General features: G+C 39.0%; 3 protein-coding genes across 3 annotated transcripts; 1 reads left to right on the forward strand and 2 right to left on the reverse strand.

The window, feature by feature from the left end:
• LOC109128417 (extensin-2-like) lies at positions 2,237-3,521 on the reverse strand. Its single transcript, XM_019234664.1, has one exon. The coding sequence runs from the start codon at positions 3,482-3,484 to the stop codon at positions 2,426-2,428; it is 1,059 nt and encodes a 352-aa protein (XP_019090209.1). The 5' UTR covers positions 3,485-3,521; the 3' UTR covers positions 2,237-2,425.
• LOC104736878 (extensin-2-like) lies at positions 8,928-10,508 on the reverse strand. The gene has a single exon (XM_010456958.1). The coding sequence runs from the start codon at positions 10,442-10,444 to the stop codon at positions 9,170-9,172; it is 1,275 nt and encodes a 424-aa protein (XP_010455260.1). The 5' UTR covers positions 10,445-10,508; the 3' UTR covers positions 8,928-9,169.
• On the forward strand, positions 20,312-21,102 carry LOC104738277. Its single transcript, XM_010458476.1, has 2 exons — positions 20,312-20,669; positions 20,798-21,102. The coding sequence occupies exons 1-2, from the start codon at positions 20,312-20,314 to the stop codon at positions 21,100-21,102; spliced, it is 663 nt and encodes a 220-aa protein (XP_010456778.1).

Raw genomic sequence — 21,518 nt, forward strand, 5'->3', positions numbered from 1 at the left:
AAGCACTACTCTCCATGTTATCCGCTGATAATAGCTCAGACTCAGCTTCAGCTATCTTTGACGACACTTCATTGAACACCTTCTCAGACAGTCCATCAACAAATGACCCATCAGGTTTCCTATGAGTGTCTTCTAGTACTCGCAGGAAATCAGGTAGTGGCTCACCAGTACTCTCAGACTAAAAACAGAGAAATGAAACAACTATATTACTATATTGTAGATATGATATGAATAATGAACTTGTGTTAAACAGAGATACTTACAAGCTTTCGTGCTCGGGCTTTAAAAGAGGTCTGACTAGAACGGTGCTTATGTATTCCGGTGCCATTAGGATCACTATAGCGAGCATTACGGCTATTGATACTCTTTGCTTCTGATTTTGGTTCACACCAAAACTGGACCAAGCCATCCCATACGGTAGGATCAAGCCACCGCAGCATTGCGTCATTACCTCTCTTCTTCCACTTACCCTTCCACCGAGACACTTGATCACTCATCCGACTCTTCAACTTCTTTTCAAACTCAGCTCTAACTCTTCCATTGATGGACGCATCCCAGTTATATGTTTGCTTGTAAAGACAGAGAAATGAATCAAGTGATAAACAAACAAAATCTGTAATTTAAACACATCAACAATCTGTAACTTACCGCAAAAGTTTCAAACCACCGGTTTACAACCGGACCTGGTGTTTGGGTCCAATTGGCATGAGCTGATTTGAAATCTCTTTCAAAAATGGCCCGGACAGTAGCAGCAACCGAAGAATCCTGGTCAAACCTACAAAACATAAGATAAAAGGAATGAGGATCATTGAAAATACAAAACATAAAAATAAACTATAGGTTAGATACATAACATTCTCACCAGAGAGTATCCGGAGGTCGCTTAGGATCCAGTTTTGGTAAGCCAGCACGCCCGGGACTTGCAAGTAACTGTTCCAAAGTGAAAAAAGTTTGAGAGGCAGAAATACTGTTGATACGCAAAGTTGATTGCTGAGGAGAAGAGGAGAAGAGAACAACCGGAGAAGAGAGAGGAGAAGAGAACAACCGGAAAAGGGGAGAGGAGAAGAGAACAACCGGAGAAGAGAGAGGAGAAGAGAACAACCGGAAAAGGGGAGAGGAGAAGAGAACAACCGGAGAAGAGAGAGGAGAAGAGAACAACCGGAAAAGGGAGCAACCGGAGAAGAAAGAAATCGGAAGAAGAAGAAGGAAATTAGGGTTTGTCGGCTGGGTTTGAGCTTCGCTCAAACTAGGTTTTTTAGTTATATAGGAAATTAACGGCGTCGCAATTCCAACGCAAAATTTGCGAGGGATTTGCTACGTTCCCTCGCAAAAGCATCGCAAATATTAATTAATTTAAATTTTTATAATTTAGAGTTTTTGCGAGCAAATTGCGAGGGAACGTAGCAAATCCCTCGCAAAGTCTTTAGGGTTTAGGATTTGCAATTGTCATTAGTGCCCTATCTTTGATTATAATTCTTGAATTATATCATTTTAATCATTAATAGTAATGTAATTAGTCTTAAGGGTTTAGGTTCAAGGGTTTAAAGTTTCTATTTGCGAGGGAATTGCTATGTTTTGTGTTGTTTGCGATGGATTTGCGACGAATTTGCTATGGCTCTAGCAAATCAGTCGCAAATTTTTCGCAAATCTTGAATATCTAATTTGCAAAAACTATCAAAATAATTGTAACAAATTAGTCAAATTAACTTTCAAGTATATTATAAGGTCCAATGGTGTCATCATACTCTTTTCTATCATCAAACTTTCCAAAATTGTCCAATTTTGCATCTTACTCTAAACATGATGATGTTCTACACTATATCACATATATGTTCATTACATTGAGACAAATATTTGCCAAATTGTCCAATTCTCTAACAATTTTGTGTTGCACTGCTATCTTTGATTAATAGTTTTGGATTCATCTTTTTTAATCATTAATAGTAATGTAATAAGTCTTTAGGGTTTAGGGTTTAGGGTTAAGGGTTTAAAGTTTCTATTTGCGAGGGAATTGCTATGTTTTGCGTAGTTCGCGATGGATTTGCGACGAATTTGCTATGGCTCTAGCAAATCAATCGCAAATTTGTCGCAAACCTTGAATATATAATTTGTAAAAACCATCAAAATAATGTTAAAAGTTAGTAAATTCATCTTCAAATGTATTTCAGAATAATTCTATTAAGTTTTGTAATATTTATAAAAATTATTATCACAAATCACTCGCAATTCCATAGCAAATTTGCTATGGAGTATGTTCTCGCAAAATCGTCGCACTATTGCGATGGATTTGCGAGAAAGGGACCTTCCCAGCGAATTTGTCGTAAATGCGTCGCAATTGAGCAGCGGATTTGCGACGACTGAGTTTGACGCAAATTTGCGAAGAATGTTCTATGGTTTTTTATTTACTAGTAAATCCCTCGCAAATCTATCGCAAATTTGCGAGAGCTGTACTCCGTCGCAATGTGTCCTCGCAAAAGGCTTGTTTTCTTGTAGTGACGTAAGGAGGTGGTGGTGGGGACTTGTAAACATACGGAGGAGGTGGTGGGGAGCTATAGACGTAAGGCGGGGGTGGTGGAGACTTGTAAACATATGGAGGAGGTGGTGGGGAGCTGTAGACATAAGGAGGTGGTGGTGGGGACTTGTAAACATATGGAGGAGGTGGTGGGGAGCTATAGACGTAAGGCGGGGGTGGTGGAGACTTGTAAACATATGGAGGAGGTGGTGGGGAGCTGTAGACATAAGGAGGTGGTGGTGGGGACTTGTAAACATATGGAGGAGGTGGTGGGGAGCTATAGACGTAAGGAGGGGGTGGTGGAGACTTGTAAACATATGGAGGAGGTGGTGGGGAGCTATAGACATAAGGAGGTGGTGGTGGGGACTTGTAAACATATGGAGGAGGTGGTGGGGAGCTATAGACGTAAGGAGGGGGTGGTGGGGACTTGTAAACATATGGAGGAGGTGGTGGGGAGCTATAGACGTAAGGAGGTGGTGGTGGGGACTTGTAAACATATGGAGGAGGTGGTGGGGAGCTATAGACGTAAGGAGGTGGTGGTGGGGACTTGTAAACATATGGAGGAGGTGGTGGGGAGCTATAGACGTAAGGAGGGGGTGGTGGAGACTTGTAAACATATGGAGGAGGTGGTGGGGAGCTGTAGACATAAGGAGGTGGTGGTGGGGACTTGTAAACATATGGAGGAGGTGGTGGGGAGCTATAGACGTAAGGCGGGGGTGGTGGAGACTTGTAAACATATGGAGGAGGTGGTGGGGAGCTATAGACGTAAGGAGGTGGTGGTGGGGACTTGTAAACATATGGAGGAGGTGGTGGGGAGCTATAGACGTATGGAGGAGGTGGTGATGGAGAATTGTAGACGTACGGTGGTGGTGATGGTGGAGAGTATGTGTATTGAGCACTTGTATGAGCAGCAATGGCGTACAAGGCCAAGACCAACATAAGAAGAGATGGCCAATTACTAGGATTGGCCATGTTGATTGAATTTGTGTGCTCTTGTTCTAGACTTAGCTTTTGTTAGTACGATTGTTATTTCGAAACCGATCTGTTGTTGAATGAATTGTAATCTAAAGAAGGTAGTTTATATATAGCACACATTGCGACAACTAGAATATTTGTTTACAAAAGTTTATGAAAGCGTCTAACTAGAGAAATTATATTGTTTAATAAGTCAAATTAGTTTATGCTGATTTTGTCTAAATGTAAAGAAAAAGCCGAGAAGAAGATGTCTTTGGTAAACCTCTTACCATAATTTAAATTTGAATATCTAGACTTTGAAGTTGTCAGTTTTAAAAGAAATTTTCTTTCAGAATTCTCTATCACTGAATTTGTATAACTCTAGTTAGATTATCTTGGATATTTATATATGGATGTTGGTTGTCATGAATCATAATTTTCAGCTTTTCTTTTGAGTAAATTTGCTAAATGTTGATAACTTCGTTAACATATTATTTCGTTATGTCATATGTGTATACAACTGCCCATTTTCTAATATATTTACTAAAAATATTACCTTACCCTAACCGTTTGATATGTTTTTTATTATGTCCTCTTTGTATTTCAATCATCTTATGTCCATCGTACATTATATGGACCTTTTCTTATTGTATAGTTTTCTGTTTTCTTTGAACCAAAAAAAATTATACTAATATTATTTGTGAAAGCATTTGTATTAACAACAATCATACATGAGTCATGACATGTCAATTTGTACGGGGTTGGGTGAAATTTGTTCATGGTGAGGGTCAGTCATGCTCGACTGCCACATTGTGTAGGATAGAAAAATTGACCATTAGGGAGCAAACAAAGCTATATTCATGTATAGGTCTAGTGAAGGATCCATCCCTTTGACCATTTCTCGAATGCGACCTTTCATTTAAAACTATACGATTAAGAACGTTTATTAGAGGATTGAAAAAGATATGTTTTCGAAAAAACATATTGAAGCTCAAGTTGAAATGTATATGTATTACATGGTCACATGCATGAACTATATGACGTCATGTGTTCAACACCATAGACATACAATCTGGTACACTGATTAATTAATTCTGGTGAAGACTGGTGTTGACTCCGGCGTTGACCAAAAAAAAATTCTAAAATTAAAAATTAAAAATAAGAAATTATTATATTAAATCATTTATAGTTTTTATTAATTAAAAAATGTTCTATTCAATATCTAAATATTTTTTTTATATATTTCCTAAATATATCTTAAATGTAAAATAGAGAACCTAAACCTTAAAAAAATTTCTAGAAATTAATTTAACATATTGTAATTGTGTAAAAAGGGTAAAAATAAAAATGTTCATATGTTAAAAGTAAATATTGTGAATTTTTTGTTGTTGTTGTTGTTTATATGTTAATTTAATATCTAAAGATATTTTGAATCTATTTCCTAAATATATCCTAAATGTAATATAGAGAACCCAAACCTTAAAAAAAATTTCTAAAAATTAATTAACATATTGTAATTATGTAAAAGAGGGTAAAAATGAAAATGTTCATATGTTAAAAGTAAATATTGTTAATTTTTTGTTATTTATATGTTATTTTGAGTATGTAAATTTTAAAGTAAAGAGTGTATAAAATTTTTTATAACATTTACCATGCAAAATTTAGAGTAAAGAGTCATATACTCAATATTTTGCATATTAGTTTCTAATGAAAGTAGTTGAATTTGATTTTATTGATTTTGTAGTAATTAAATAATCTGATTATGAGATATATATATATATATATATATAAAATTGAAAATAATTATAAATTGTTTTATATCTTGAAAATCATTATAAATGATTTTTTATCTTGAAGATTATTATAAATGATTTTTTTTTATCTTGAAAATAATTATAAATGATTTTTATTTAACTATTTACTTTAGCTTGAAAAATAAAAAGTAATTAATTATAAGAATGAATATATTAGAGATATATAAAAAATATTTGGATATTGAATAGAAAATTTCTTTCCATCATGAAAACCCGTAAATAATTTACTATAATAATTTTTTTTTTAATTTAGATTTTTTTTAAGTGTTGGTCAACGCCGGAGTCAACGTCGGTATTCACCGGAGTCAATTGACCGGTGTACTGAATTATATGTCTATGATGTTGACCGCATAACGTCATATAGTTCATGCATGTGGTCATGTAATACATATACTTTGTGTAGTTGAGTATACAATAGTATATTTGGCATGTGTGACCATGTATTCACCAATACTTCGTATAGCTAATCATCTTTTTTCCTTTAGTTTAATTCGAATAACCGAATTGATATCGACCGAAAGAGAAATAGTTTTAGTCTTCTTTTTTTCTTCTTCTTTTTTGAACTAACGAAAAAATAGTTTTAGTCTATTGTGCTATGCTGAAAAGTAATCTAATGTCTGTCAAATCGACCGTTTAGTAAGATTATCGTAGAGATGGATTAGCTTCTAAAGTTGAAAAGCAAAAACATCAATATTAATAATGAAGAGCCAACGATCGATATAGGCCATCTCTCTTTCTTGGGATACTAGTGGGAGATGACTTTTATATTTCATTGAGGTGATCATTGGATCGTAAGATTATCTTCGATTTGATTGTCTACTCTTTTCGTTTCTTTTAGCTCTCCTTCGACCTAATGGCAAAACTAATATTTATAGAATTCTAACCGGATTCGTGAATCATTTTATGTTTCCAGATTAAGCATAGTCAAAATTGCATTAGGGCGGACAATATCATCTTAGTTTTGAATGTCTAATTGTCCTAGCTTCTATATGTTATCTTAGAGCTGGGTTGTTCGATTAGGTTTCGGTTATGGATCATCAACTGATGGACAATATTTGAAATCAAATAATATTAATCAAAAATTTTGGTTAGTTTGATTCGGTTTTTGGTTCAACAAAACATATGTATTATTTTAAACCATATAATACCACAATTAAATCGGTTTTACAGAAAACATAAAACCAGTTTTTGTTAATAACAAACCAAATCAAATTGAACTAACTGAACCTAATCGAAATTATCTCAAAATAGTGGAAAATTTAGATTTTTTAAAATTCAAAGTTTCGGTTTATATAATTCAAAACCAAAATTACGCGAGGAATTAAACCGCAATTTATGGCGGTTAGTTTTAACAATATTTTAAAAAACTTAAGAGAACCAAAGAACCGAACTAACCGAATAAACTGAAGTCACATAGCCCCTGATTGTATTAACAATCATACATGACATGTCAATTTGAGGGTCAGTCTTGCTCGACTGCCACATTGTGTATGATAGAAAAATTGACTATATTCATGTACTAGAAGTAGACTCGCGCGACGCGAGATAACTTTATAATAATTTTAACATATTTTAGATTTATAAAAATATTTAAATTTTTATATTTTGTGTTTCGAGAAATTATCTTATGTTTGTTATTTGTTTTGTTTTTAAATAAGTATTCTCAGTCACTTAAAATGAAGTGACTATTGATTAGTTAACATTAAACTGAAATTTTTTGTTAATATGAAATGTTACTTTAAAATATTTAGTCTGTATCCCACAAAATATAGAGATCTTCATGTTTTGATGCACAATCAAGATGTACAAACATTTTTTACGTTGGGAGAAATAATATTGATTACGTATAAAATAAAATGTGACTGAACATGGACATTATATGTTAGTTTGTCCGTTTTTAACATAATCTATAAAACCAGACACCTCCTCTTCTTGAGCTGAAACTCATGCTCTTCATTCATTCTCTGTGTAATTAATTTCATTAATAAGATAACTAAATGTAGCATAAATAATTGTGATATTTATATATTACCAGCATGCTTCAAACATGCTTAAAAATTTTATTATTATAATTTGAATGTTTTAGCAATCAAACATTTTAATCTTAATGAATTATACAAATGACTTCAAATGCATTTGTGTTCTAGTGACTTCAAATGCATTTGCATTTGATTCCACGATCATACTTTGCCTTTACATACACCACCAACACAAATTGAGATGCATGCGTATTTTACAAACACTCAGTAACGTAATCCTCCAATCTACTGGGTTATACTCACAAGCAATAAAGACATGTCTAACCATCAACCAACAAACAATAGCCAAACAACAAAAAACCAGGACTCTATATCGACCGACACCAAACATGCATCGACCGACACCAGCTGGGGTTGCATCCACCGACACAAGCTTGCATCGACCGATACAAGGTACACTTGCATCGACCGACACACACACTACATCGACCGACGCATGCTCGACCTTGCATGAAATCCCTAACTGCATCGACCGACACCTCCACATAGCATCGACCGATGCTCCTAGGTCAATCTGCGCCATCCTCACATTGCATCAACCGTCGCACAAAGTGCATCGATCGACGCACATGCCGAGCATCGATTTACCTCGAAGCTTCTCGTCAGATCTTCGTTCCTACAAACATCAAACTCGATCCCAAGCCACAAGAAAGCCTCACAAAGTCCCAAATAACATTCTAACAAGACACACAACACATAAATAAACAGATCAGAGAAATATCCAGCTTAGATAAGCCATGGTCATGCACTTACCTTTGCCACAAAAGATTTTGAACCACAAACAAGAAGAGAAATGCTCCTAGGAAGCTCCTACAACAAACCCATCTACAGATCTCTACAAAAATAGCCTCAAACTCCAAGAACTTCTTAAGAACACTCACAAACTCTTTCTCTCTTTCTTTTCCTCTCCAGAAACGGCCAAACCTCGGCCACAACACGACAAAACCCTTTTATACACGTTTTCAGGGTTTCCCTAACCCAAAACGCAACGTTTAACTTAAACTCGTCCGCACAGAACCAATCTTGCATCGACCAATGAAAATAGTGCATCGACCGATGCATCCCTTAGCGACGCAGTCGTTCCCCCCTTCACTCGGAGTTTCAGGCTTTGATTTGGGCGATGGAATCTCTACTGGCGGCGGGTGTTGACTGTCAGAGTTTTAAGACGGATTGTGCAGAACTAGTGGCAATGGTGCAGTCTCCCGATGAATGGCCAGCTTTTTCCAACCTGTTGGATGATTTCAGCATTCTTCGACCATCCTTTCCATCCTTCATGCTTTCGAAGATCCCACAGACGTTAAATGTATGGGCAGATTGCCTTGCTCGTTCTACGAGGTCTTTATTTTTTGAAATTACTTTTGTAAACTCTTACCCTCCGGTTTGGGCAACCAACGTTGGAATTATTTTAAAGATTAATGTTTGGTTGAAAAAAAAAACCTAACCAACTTTCCTTGGAAACATAGGTTATCGCTACATTTTCTTTGTTTTCTTATGAATGTGGATCTTTTAGTGAAAAAGTTTTCAAATCCATAATTAAGAGAAACTTCGAGAGTTTATATATATCTCATGTATAAACTATGATAGTTGAGAAACTTTGAGATGCCCGAAGATTTTTATTTCAATCTATTAAAATAAAAGGATTCATTGAGTTCATTAGAGAATAAACGATGGACAACAAGTACATGGATTTTTAGTGAGTAAAACAACATCAAACGAAGCAATCAAACAACAAAAACGCACTTCGTTGTAACCAAAGAAATACATTTCATATATGAAAATTTATTAAGGAAATATTAATTAATTCCAAGAATATGATGGCTGATAAACGAATATATCATGTATTTTGTTGTTTAGTATTTTGGAGGATGGGGAGAGCTATAACTATAGCTTGGAGGTGGCGGTGAAGTGTAAACATATGGAGGATATCTGTACGTGTAAGGAGGAGGTGGCGGCTTGTAAACATATGGAGGAGAGCTGTAGACGTAAGGAGGAGGTGGTGGTGGCTTGTAAACATATGGAGGAGAGCTGTAGACGTAAGGAGGAGGTGGTGGTGGCTTGTAAACATATGGAGGAGAGCTGTAGACGTAAGGAGGAGGTGGTGGTGGCTTGTAAACATATGGAGGAGAGCTGTAGACGTAAGGAGGAGGTGGTGGTGGCTTGTAAACATATGGAGGAGAGCTGTAGACGTAAGGAGGAGGTGGTGGTGGCTTGTAAACATATGGAGGAGAGCTGTAGACGTAAGGAGGAGGTGGTGGTGGCTTGTAAACATATGGAGGAGAGCTGTAGACGTAAGGAGGAGGTGGTGGTGGCTTGTAAACATATGGAGGAGAGCTGTAGACGTAAGGAGGAGGTGGTGGTGGCTTGTAAACATATGGAGGAGAACTGTAGACGTAAGGAGGAGGTGGTGGTGGCTTGTAAACATATGGAGGAGAACTGTAGACGTAAGGAGGAGGTGGTGGTGACTTGTAAACATATGGAGGAGAACTGTAGACGTAAGGAGGAGGTGGTGGTGACTTGTAAACATATGGAGGTGGTGGTGGAGAAGTGTAGACATAAGGAGGAGGAGGTGGCGGTGACTTGTAAACATATGGAGGTGGTGGTGGAGAAGTGTAGACATAAGGAGGAGGAGGTGGTGGAGACTTGTAAACATATGGAAGTGGTGGTGGAGAGCTATAGACATAAGGAGGAGGTGGTGGAGACTTGTAAACATACGGAGGAGGTGGTGGGGAGCTGTAGACGTAAGGAGGTGGTGGTGGGGACTTGTAAACATATGGAGGAGGTGGTGGGGAGCTATAGACGTAAGGCGGGGGTGGTGGGGACTTGTAAACATATGGAGGAGGTGGTGGAGAGCTATAGACGTAAAGCGGGGGTGGTGGAGACTTGTATACATATGGAGGAGGTGGTGGGGAGCTATAGACATAAGGAGGTGGTGGTGGGGACTTGTAAATATATGGAGGAGGTGGTGGGGAGTTGTAGACGTATGGAGGAGGTGGTGATGGAGAATTGTAGACGTACGGTGGTGGTGATGGTGGAGAGTATGTGTATTGAGCACTTGTATGAGCAGCAATGGCGTACAAGGCCAAGACCAACATAAGAAGAGATGGCCAATTACTAGGATTGGCCATGTTGATTGAATTCGTGTGCTCTTGTTCTAGACGTAGCTTATGCTAGTACGATTGTTACTGCGAAACCGAGATGTTGTTGAATGAATTGTAATCTAAAGAAGGTAGTTTATATATAGCACACATTGCGACAACTAAAATATTTGTTTATTAAAGTTTATGAAAGCGTCTAACTAGAGAAATTATATTGTTTAATAAGTCAAATTAGTTTATGCTGATTTTGTCTAAATGTAAAGAAAAAGCCGAGAAGAATATGTCTTTGGTAAACCTCTTACCATAATTTAAATTTGAATATCTAGACTTTGAAGTTGTCAGTTTTAATTGGACGTCATTTTTTTAAAGAAAATTTCTTTCAGAATTCTCTATCACTGAATTTGTATAACTCTAGTTCTATATTGCATCTTGGATATTTATATATGGATGTTGTCATGAATCATAATTTCAGCTTTTCTTTTGAGTAAATTTGCCAAATGTTGATAACTGCCCATTTATCATATGTGTATTATTTCGTTATGTCATATGTGTATACAGCCCATTTTCAAATATATTTAGTATTTACTAAAAATAGTACCTTTCCCTAACCGTTTGATATGTTTTTTATTATGTCCTCTTCGTATTTCAATCATCTTATGTCCATCGTACATTATATGGACCTTTTCTTATTGTAAAGTTTTTCTGTTTTCTTATTCTTTATTCATCTTTGAACCAAAAAAAAAATATACTAATATTATTTGTGAAAGCAATTGTATTAACAATCATATATGACATGTCAATTTGTACGGGGTTGGGTGAAATTTGTTCATTGTGAGGGTCAGTCATGCTCGACTGCCACATTGTGTAGGATAGAATAATTGACCATTAGGGAGCAAACAAAGCTATATTCATGTATATGTCTAGTAAAGGATTCATTACTTCGACCATTTCTCGAATGCGACCTTTCATTTAAAACTATACGATTAAGAAATTTTATTAGAGGACTGAAAAAGATATGTTCTCGAAAAAACATATTGAAGCTCAAGTTGAAATGGATCATGGAGTTAATAAAAAAAAAAGACAGTTCTAACGTAGTAGTCATGGACGTTCGGGTATTCGGTTCGGTTCCGGATATATTCATTCGGTTCTGGGTATTATGAATATAGAAATTTAGGATCCATTCAGTAATTTACTATTTCGGTTCGGGTTTGGTTTGGTTTCGGGTACTACCCAAAAGTGTAATATATTTTAAAAAATACTATTTAAATAAAATTTAATTATAATTTAACAAGTATATCTAAAAACTTTTAAGTATTTAATTTATTTAGAATATTTTGATATTTTTGTCTAAATATATAAGGCTTTTTAGTTTAATTTTTATTACTTTATATAAATGAATAGGTCTCAAAGTATCAAAATTTCGATGTGGGGCAGTGGCCACATCACATGCTCAAGTTTGTAGAGGACCTGCAAATTCAAGGCATGAACTTGAAAGAGTTTGAAGGAGAGACTCCAGGGATTCTCGACTAGTATGCATTTTTAATAACCGAATGGATAATTAGTTTTAGTCTTTTTTTTTTCTTTTTCTTTTTTTAACTAACGGAAAAATAGTTTTAGTCTATTGTGCTATGTTGAAAAGTAATCTAATGTCCGTCTAATCGACCGTTTAGTAAGATTATCGTAGAGATGGATTAGCTTCAAAGGTGGAGTTGAAAAGCAAAAACATCAATATTAATAATGAAGAGCCAACGATGGCTATAGGTCATCTCTCTTTCTTGGGAGATTAATGATGATTTTTATATGTCATTGAGGTGATCATTGGTTCGTAAGATTATCTTCAATTTGGTCTACTCTTTTCGTTTCTTTTAGCTCTCCTATGTCCTTAATGGTAAGACTAATATTTATAGAACACTGTGATACTTCTAACCAGGTTCGTGAATCAGTTTATGTTTCCAGATTAAGCATAGTCAAAATTACATTAGGGCCGACAATATCATCTTAGTTTTGAATGTCTAGTTGTCCTAGCTTCTATATGTTATCTTAGAGCTGGGATAAGTAACTGAACCAAACCGTGGTTATTCGGTTAGGTTTTGGTTATGGAGTTGACTGACAATATGTGAAATTAAGTGATTGTTAGTTTGATTCCGTTTTTGGTTCACCGAAACATATATATTATTTTAAACCAAATTATACCACAATTAAACTGGTTTTACAAAAAAATCTAACCAGAATTTTTGACGGTTAGTTTCGACAATCAATACAATAAAATAACAATGTGTTGCTCTCTTTTTCTGACACAATCTGTTGACACATAAGTTAAAATCATTGACCAATTAAATTAAAACAAATAATACAGATCAGCTTATAAATTGCTACAGTGGACACATAATTGTCATCTTTTCATCAATCGATTTCAAAAGTTGATTTATTTATTTCAACCTAACAAAACTGTTGTTTATCTTCTCTGCATCTCAACTAAAACTCTTATTCTTGACAATTTCAACGATCGCATAAGCGTTCGGTGATTGTTTTAGTCAGTCTAATTATGGTTCGTCTACAATTTGATTCTTCTACTTTTTGTTTCAGCTAAAAAAATTCTTCTACAATTTGATTCTTTTATGTCTCTTAATTTGAGGGATTTCGGAAGATTTCAAAGTTTTCAGTTATGGATTTTTTAAAAGGTAGAAGCTTTAGAAGAAGAAGTAGACGAGAAAAATAAATTGATTTATCCGTTTCGGTTACTCCTTCCTCATCCACAAAGATATTTCGATAATAAAAATAATAATTTTTTTTTTGAATAAAATGTAAAATTTATTCGAAAAAGTGTTTTACATCAAATGCAGCTTTAGTATAAAACGTTTAGCAAAACATTTATGGGAAAATAATAGACTAATACAAATCCCTAGCGTGTGGCGAGCCAAATTTCCAAGCAGTCAGCATATCTTCCATTGTCTTGCCTCCCAATAGATAAAATCCGATTTCAAACATCTTTGTCTAACTGTCGGGCTAGGTGAGATGAATGGGTAGCAGGTTCCCCATGACGTCGACCATTACGCTCTTTCCATAGTGAGTACACAAGCAGCTGGAAAGCATATCGCAGTAGAAACAACCGAATCTTACCGAGAGAGGTGTCTGTGAGTAGGCGGTGGACCACAGCCCAATCCGTCGAGAACAATAAAAATAATATTTTTATTGTTTGAGAAAAAAAATAATATATATATATATATATTTTGTTTGGCTTTTTTTTTTTAATTTTTGTGTGTGGTCACTTATAGAAATTGAAAAAAAAAACATATAAAACAAAGCTTCGTTTGAAGAAACAAGTTTTATGAATCGATCATGATGAGGAATAGTATTGAGCTACTGGTGAGACGAGTTGTAGCGATACCTCAACACTCAGTTTCTTCTGGCTTCCAAGTTCTTCCTCAGTACTTTGCACATCTTCTTCTTCTTCTGAGTCGCCCAGCTCCAAGGGATTCATGGGAGGTTCGAATGTGTTAGTTAGTATTATAACAAAAGTGCCCACATTTACATATTTAGATGATAAAATGACGATTTTGATTCCCGTATGTATGCAGGATTGTCGTGGTCTGTAGATGAGCAATCTCTCAAAGACGCTTTCTCTTCCTTTGGTGAGGTTGCAGAAGGTTTCATGGTGGCAATGGTGTCAGTTAATGCAGTGACGGGGGTATCAGATTATAAGACCATGCGAGTCAAGGGTTTGTACGGGAAGAAACCAATTTATGTGTTGCTGGATTCTGGTTCTACTCATAATTTTGTTGATCCTAGGATGGCGGCAAGGATGGGGTGTAAGGTTCAGTCTTCAAAACTAACTCAAGTTTCAGTGGCTGATGGACGGAAGTTAGGAGTTGAGGGTAAGATTGAGGGTTTTCAATGGAAGTTTAGGACAACGTTCTTTGAGTTTGATCTGCTATTGATCCCATTAAGAGGTTGTGACATGGTCTTGGGAGTGCAATGGTTGTCGACTTTGGGTCCAATTACTTGGGAGTTCAAACAGCTAGAGATGAGTTTCATGTGGAATAATAAGAAAGTGATGTTGTATGGAATTCAAAATGGGTCGGTAAGAGATGTTAAGGCGCAGAAGCTTACGAAGATGGATGAAGAGGAGGTACAAGTTTCGATGATATGTGTGAATGAGGTGGAACCTCGTGAGGAAGTGATTGAGTACATTGTTGATAATATTGCTATTACGGTACACGTCATATCGGGAAATGTTGTCACGTTTGTTGAAGTAGATACGTTGGTCAAAGCTTATTCAGAAGTTTTCGAAGAACCAACTAGCTTGCCACCGTTCACGAAGCATCATGATCATAAGATTCAGCTTTTGGAAAGAGCAAATCCGGTGAATCAACGACCTTATAGGTATGCTATCCACCAAAAGAATGAGATTGATAAAATTGTGGAGGATATGCTATCTGGTGGAACAATTCAACCCAGCTCAAGTACTTTTGCATCACCAGTGGTGTTAGTCAAGAAAAAGATGGTAGTTGGAGATTGTGTGTTGTTGGTGCGGAATTTAGCACTCCCAACATACCAATCTAAACCGGAAAGATAAATTGATTACTTAACCGGGAATCCGGTTAAGGGTCCTAACTGATGATCTACTTAAGGCCTGTTCGGACGAAGAGGCCTAGCCCCATCGATGAAAAGCCGACTTCTTGATTTGCCCGACGGCCGACTTGAGGAAGAGATGGGAACTTTCCATATCTTGTTTCGGGCTATAAGGAAAGTTAATATATTTTGTGACCGAACGAAATTGTATAAAACCCTTAAGTCGGCCTTCTCCATTGTAATCATCCAGCAATTAATACAATTATTCTACTTCTACTTGTTCTTGAGCGAAAACCCTAACTTCTTCCTCAAGAGATTTCAATTCCCTTTTGCTAACTAGTTTTGATTCGAGTTCTTAGAGAGATAGCTTTACTGAATTTGTTTCCCGCTTCAAACAAATTCATTGTGTGAAACCAAGTTTCTACAATTGGCGCCGTCTGTGGGGACGAAAAATCGTCTTTACAAATCAATTTCTCAAGAACTAACAACGATGTCTCTGATGTCCAACATAGAGGCAAATCGCACCTCCTCAAACATATCCAATATCACTGGCCTCGCGTCTTCCCAGGGTAATATCGTAGCACGAGGTGATGCTCCAACCACGCAAGGCACCACCGTCTATGTCCGTCGCAACACCACCACTTCGGTAGATTTGTCCGATAGCCGCACCGAACTCCCAGCTGAAACCGGAGTCGAAGGCGACCTCGACCAGGGGGTGGAGCGAACCCGCGAACACCCGAACGATCTCGAAGCAGAGCGCTCGGACGAACAACCTTCGAACGAGGAAACGATGCATCTTACGGAGCAGCAACCTGGCGTCCGAACCGAAGACTCCTCTGATCGTGCAACGATGGCAGTACCAATCTCGCAGGTTGTCTCCATGGAAGACTTTAATGTCTTGTTCGGCACCATGACCAAGGAGATCTACTAGATGATCTCTCACACCAATCGTAGAGTCGATGCTGTCTTAACTCAGACGACCCCGTCACCACTCTTTGCGGAGCAATCGCCCGAAACCAGGGCAGGCGATCTTACGCGTTGTCTCGACTTCTCGGACATACCGACGGTCGACCAAGCGGAACGAAGGACTCTTCCTCCCCTGGCGACATCGGTCATCCGGCCGCCGAATCTAAACTCACGGATCCGTGAGACCCCAGTCATCCAGGCCGCCCCTTCAACAAGCATGGGACCTCCCCTTGAGATTGAGGAAATCCAGTCGCAGATTCGCGGCATGAATTCTCTCCTCCATCGGGCTATCAGTACAATCCCTAAGATCGACATGATTGTTGAAGTTACTCGCCGTACTCCTTTCACACAGCGGATCCTGCAGGCCGCCATACCAAACGTCAAATTGAAGCTCCCAACCTATCTCGAGATAAGGATCCGGTCCTTTTCCTGACGTTGTTCGTGGCAACAGTGTCCAAGGCGCGGTTTAGTGACGAACAGAGGGATATTGGATACTGCCAACTGTTCATCACACCCGAGCAGGTGAAACCCGAGACCCGAAAGTTGACCGGCTACGACGGGATCACTAAAATGTCGATGGGTAATGTAAAACTACAAGTGCGCGCTGGTGGAGTGACCCGGAAAACTAAATTCGTGGTCGTTGATGCACCCCCAATTTACAACGCCATTCTCGGATCACCCTGGACATACGCGATGCAAGTCATACCATCGACCTACTATCTCTGCCTAAAATTGCCAAGCTCTACACGGATCTGCACGCTTTATGGTGATCAGAGGATGGCCCGATCTTGCTCCGTAATCGAAAAGAAGCAGAGGAAAAACCAGGAGGCATAGCAATTACAGAGCGGGGACCATCCCATCGGTCCCCATAAGCCAGAGCGAGACCTGCTCAGGTCTCCGGAGTGTCGAATAATCCAAGCGAACATCGACCCTATAGATCCATCACGAACTTTCGGAGTGGGAGCTGAACTGGAAGACCATATTAAGGTACAGCTCATCGCTTTCTTACAGTCTTGGTCTTCAACATTTGCTTGGTCGACAAAGAATATGGTAAGGATTAGTCCCGACGTCATCTGCCATAAGCTCAATATCGACCCGACATTCAAACCAGCTAGGTAGAAACGTAGGCGTCTGGGTCCAGATCGGGCAAAAGCAGTCCAAGACGAGGTCGAACGTTTACTCAAGGCGGATCAAATAATGGAGGTCCAGTATCCTCATTGGTTGGCCAACCCGATTGTGGTTAAAAAGAAGAACGGAGAATGGAGAGTATGTGTGGAGTTCACTGATCTCAACAAGGCGTGTCCTAAAGTTAGTTTCCCATTACCGCACATAGACCATCTCGTTTATGGATGCCTTTTCATGGTACAACCAGATTTCCATGAGTTCGACGGATCGCGAAAAAACGGCGTTCATCACGGACAGAGGGATTTATTGTTACAAAGTTATGTCGTTTGGACTAAAAAATGCCGGGGCAACTTACCAACGATTGGTCAATATGATGTTCGCCAATCTGCTTGGGTGAACTATGGAAGTATACATCGACGACATGCTGGTCAAGTCTTTGATCACAGAGCACCATATTCAAAATCTCTCTGAATGCTTCGACATTTTGGACCAATTCCAAATGAAACTGAATCTGACGAAGTACACTTTTGGAGTCACATCAGGCGAATTCTTGGGATACATCGTTACCGAGCAAGGAATAGAGGCCAACCCCAAACAGATCAAAGCCATACTTGGGCTCCCATCCCCTACCGACAAACGAGAGGTTCAACAGTTGACTGGATGGATAACTGCTCTGAATCGGTTCATTGCCCGATCAACGGATAAATGTCTCCCTTTCTATTAGCATCTCCGTTGAAACAAGGATTTTCATTGGGATGAGGATTGTGAGCTCGCCTTTTGGCAGTTGAAGGAATACCTGACCAGCCACCCGGTGCTAGTCAAACCAGAAGACGGCGAAACATTATATCTTTACGTCTTGGTTTCTAGTTCGGCGGTTAGCGGCGTATTAGTCCGAGACGATCGCGACGACTTAAAACCGATCTTTTACACAAGCAAAGCTCTGAATGATGCGGAATCACAATATCCCACGTTGGAAAAATTGGCCCTCGCTGTGATCGTCGCTGCGCGTAAACTTCGCCCCTATTTCCAGTCACATTCCATCTTCGTGTTTACCGATCAGCCACTCCGAACTATTCTCCATAGCCCTCTTCAATCAGGACGTATGGCAAAGTGGGCAATCGAGCTGAGTGAATATGACATCGAATAGCGTTCTTGTCCAAGTTTGAAGTCGCAGGTTTTAGCCGATTTTATCAATGAGCTCTCTCCAGAGCTCGGAGATCCTACTCCCAAGGAAGAGTATTGGACGATGTTCGTCGATGGTTCATCGTCTAATCAGATATCCGACGTGGGACTCATTCTCCGATCTCCTCAGGGCGAAGTTCTTGAACAAGCGTTGAAGCTCAATTTCAAAGCGTCTAATAATGAGACGGAGTACGAAGCCGTCCTCGCAGGACTTTGGTTAGCGCGAGGACAAAGGGTGAAACACTTGCAAGTTTTCTGCGATTCCCAGTTGGTGGTCAGTCAGTTCAGTGCCCAATTTGAAGCTAAGAATGAGCGAATGGGAGCATACCGCCAGTTAGTCCGGACGTTGTCGGAGGACTTCACTTCTTTTTCCCAAACAAAGGTCCCGCGAAGCGAGAACGCGCCTGTCGATGCCCTCGCATCATTGGAAAATTGCACAGATCCAGATCTGCGATGCAGGAGTTGGCAGGACAAAATCAAGCTCTACTTCTCCGAAGGAGTTGTCCTGCCGGATCGATGGGCAGCCCGGCGTCTAAAAGCCCGAAGCGCTAGGTACATTCTGTTGGATGGAAATTTATACCGAAGGAGTTCGTCCAGAGTATTCCTTACCTGTGTTAGTCGAGAAGAAGCCGAGCGAATCATGATGGACGTACACGAAGGCGACGGTGGTAATCACTCCGCCGGACGGGCTCTTGCTTTGAAGATCAAGAAGGATGGTCATTACTGGCCAACTATGGTTGCCGATTGCGAAGCTTTTTCGGCGAAGTGTGAGGCTTGCCAACATCACGGGCCAATGCGACACGTCCCACCCGAACTGCTAAGCACTGTTACGGCTCCGTATCCTTTCAAGTGTTGGGCCATGGATCTCGTAGGCCCTTTGCCACCTTCGAGATCCAAGAAGTTCATCCTGGTACTCACCAATTACTTCACCAAATGGGTAGAAGTGGAGTCATTCACCAAGATCCAGTCTTTGGACGTGACCAACTTTATATGGAAAAACATCATATGTCGTCACGGATTACCTTAAGAGATCGTCACCGATAATGGCATGCAGTTCACTTCGCTCATTACTAGGCGTTCCTTGTATAAGTGGCAAATTCGCCTAAGTACATCAACTCCCCGATATCCTCAAGGGAACGGTCAAGCCGAGGCGACGAACAAATCGATTGTTGATGGGCTGAAGAAACGACTTGGTCGGAGGAAAGGCGCGTGGGAAGATTATCTTGATGGTGTACTATGGTCTTACCGAACAACCCCCCGCCGATCTACAGGACAATCCCCTTTTGCTCTGGCATATGGGATTGAGGCACTCTCCCCGGCAGAAGCAGGTGTCCCGACACTCCGTCGAACCATGATGGTCGATAATCCCGACCTAAATAATAACATTCTGATTGATCATATCGACTTCACTGAAGATTTACGTGACTAGGCTCTAGTCCGGATCCAACACTATCAAGACGCAGCAACTTGGTACTATAACAAGACTGTTCGTCAACGGCGCTTCAGCGAAGGCGATTTGGTCCTCCGAGAAGTTTATAAGAATACCAGAGAAATCAACGCCGGTAAACTTGGCGCTCGATGGGAGGGACCATACCTCATATCCAAAGCAGTTCGCCCTGGCGTTTACGAGCTTATGACCATGGCTGGAGAACAAATCAGGAACTCGTGGAACGCAGCACACTTGAAGCGTTATTCTTATTAAATCGCCTTCGCAATTTTACCTAGGAGGCATCAGGAACCCGACCTCCACCTATGCGACATTTGTAATACGAAATACGACTGGCTTGATTCCTTCTTCAGGGTACGTAGGCCATTCCTTATCTTTTTGATTAAAGATCGAGCGAATGCAGCTAGAATAACAATAAAGTTTGTTTTTGTCAAAATTTCCATTGAATGTGTAACTCAATTACACTCAGTTCGGCTATTCGGCATATATAAATAAAAACAGATAACAGACATTAAACAAACAGATAACCCAAAGAGAAGCTCTCTAGCATTTTGGACGGTCCTACAGTCTCGGGATGGGAGCTGGGCCGGATAGGTCGGACTCCAATGGTTCTTCCACCTCCAGTTCGCTCACAGCATCTCGCCAGATCTGCCGCTCCCGCTGCAACGCTTCAAGCCTTTCAATCGGTAATCCGGAATCCCTGGATACCATGTCTTCCAGAAAAGCACATGGACCCTCCAATAGATGGCTTTCACCGAACGCCTGGTCCGCCGACTCCAGAGGCTGTAGCGTCACAAGATCTGTGGATATGGCACACGTTTTTTGGACCTCCAGGTACGTTAAACGATATCAATGTTCTTGATCGCTCTCCGGTTTTTGATGATATATTACAAGGTCATGCTCCTAAAGTTAATTACTTTGTCAACGGCCGCGAGTATCATTTGGCTTACTATCTCACCGATGGTATTTATCCGAAATGGGCTACTTTTATCCAATCTATTCAGATTCCAGAAGATCCAAAGGCATCCTTGTTTGCTACATGTCAAGAAGCTGTTCGTAAAGATGTTGAACGTGCTTTGGAGTCTTGCAAGCTCGCTTCGCCATATTCAAAAACCCGGCTCTTGTCCATGATAAGGAAACAATTGGAAAGATAATGAGAGCGTGTATCATACTTCACAACATGATAGTAGAAGACGAACGAGATGAGTATAGACAGTTGGATCCAACAGAATTCGCACAAGTAGAAGCACACAGAACTTCACATGTGGACTCCACATTTTCAACTGATATACCTTCAAATGTCAGCAATATGATGACCATGCTCAGCAAGCGGAAGGAAATTCGTAATCAGCAAAAACATCAACAATTGAAGGATGATTTGGTTGAGAATATCTGACAAAAGTTTGCCACAAATCAAGATTACAACTAAACTTTTTTCCCACATGTAATTTCTACTTCTATTTTAATATGCTTTTGTGTTTTATATGTTTAAAAGTTTATGAAATGCAATAATAAAATCTTTATTGTTTAAACATGTAAACATTTTTTTTTTCAAAACTAAGAACCTCACTTATAAGAGTTTATCATTGGAGGAGTACAATTTTAATTAACAAACAAAAGGTTCTTAATTTATAAAAATATACTTTTTAATACTAAAAAATTTAAGAACCCCAAAATTAAAAACCTATCAATAAAGATGCTCTTAAAACCTCTAGTAAATCCATCATTGTAAAAGAATAGTATAAACAAAAATCTTTAATATCACTTTAGCTAGTTTTGATTAAAAAAAAAGAAAGTAGAACAACAAATCCA

Source organism: Camelina sativa, chromosome 13, assembly GCF_000633955.1.
Source record: "Camelina sativa cultivar DH55 chromosome 13, Cs, whole genome shotgun sequence".
Lineage (NCBI taxonomy): Eukaryota > Viridiplantae > Streptophyta > Magnoliopsida > Brassicales > Brassicaceae > Camelina > Camelina sativa.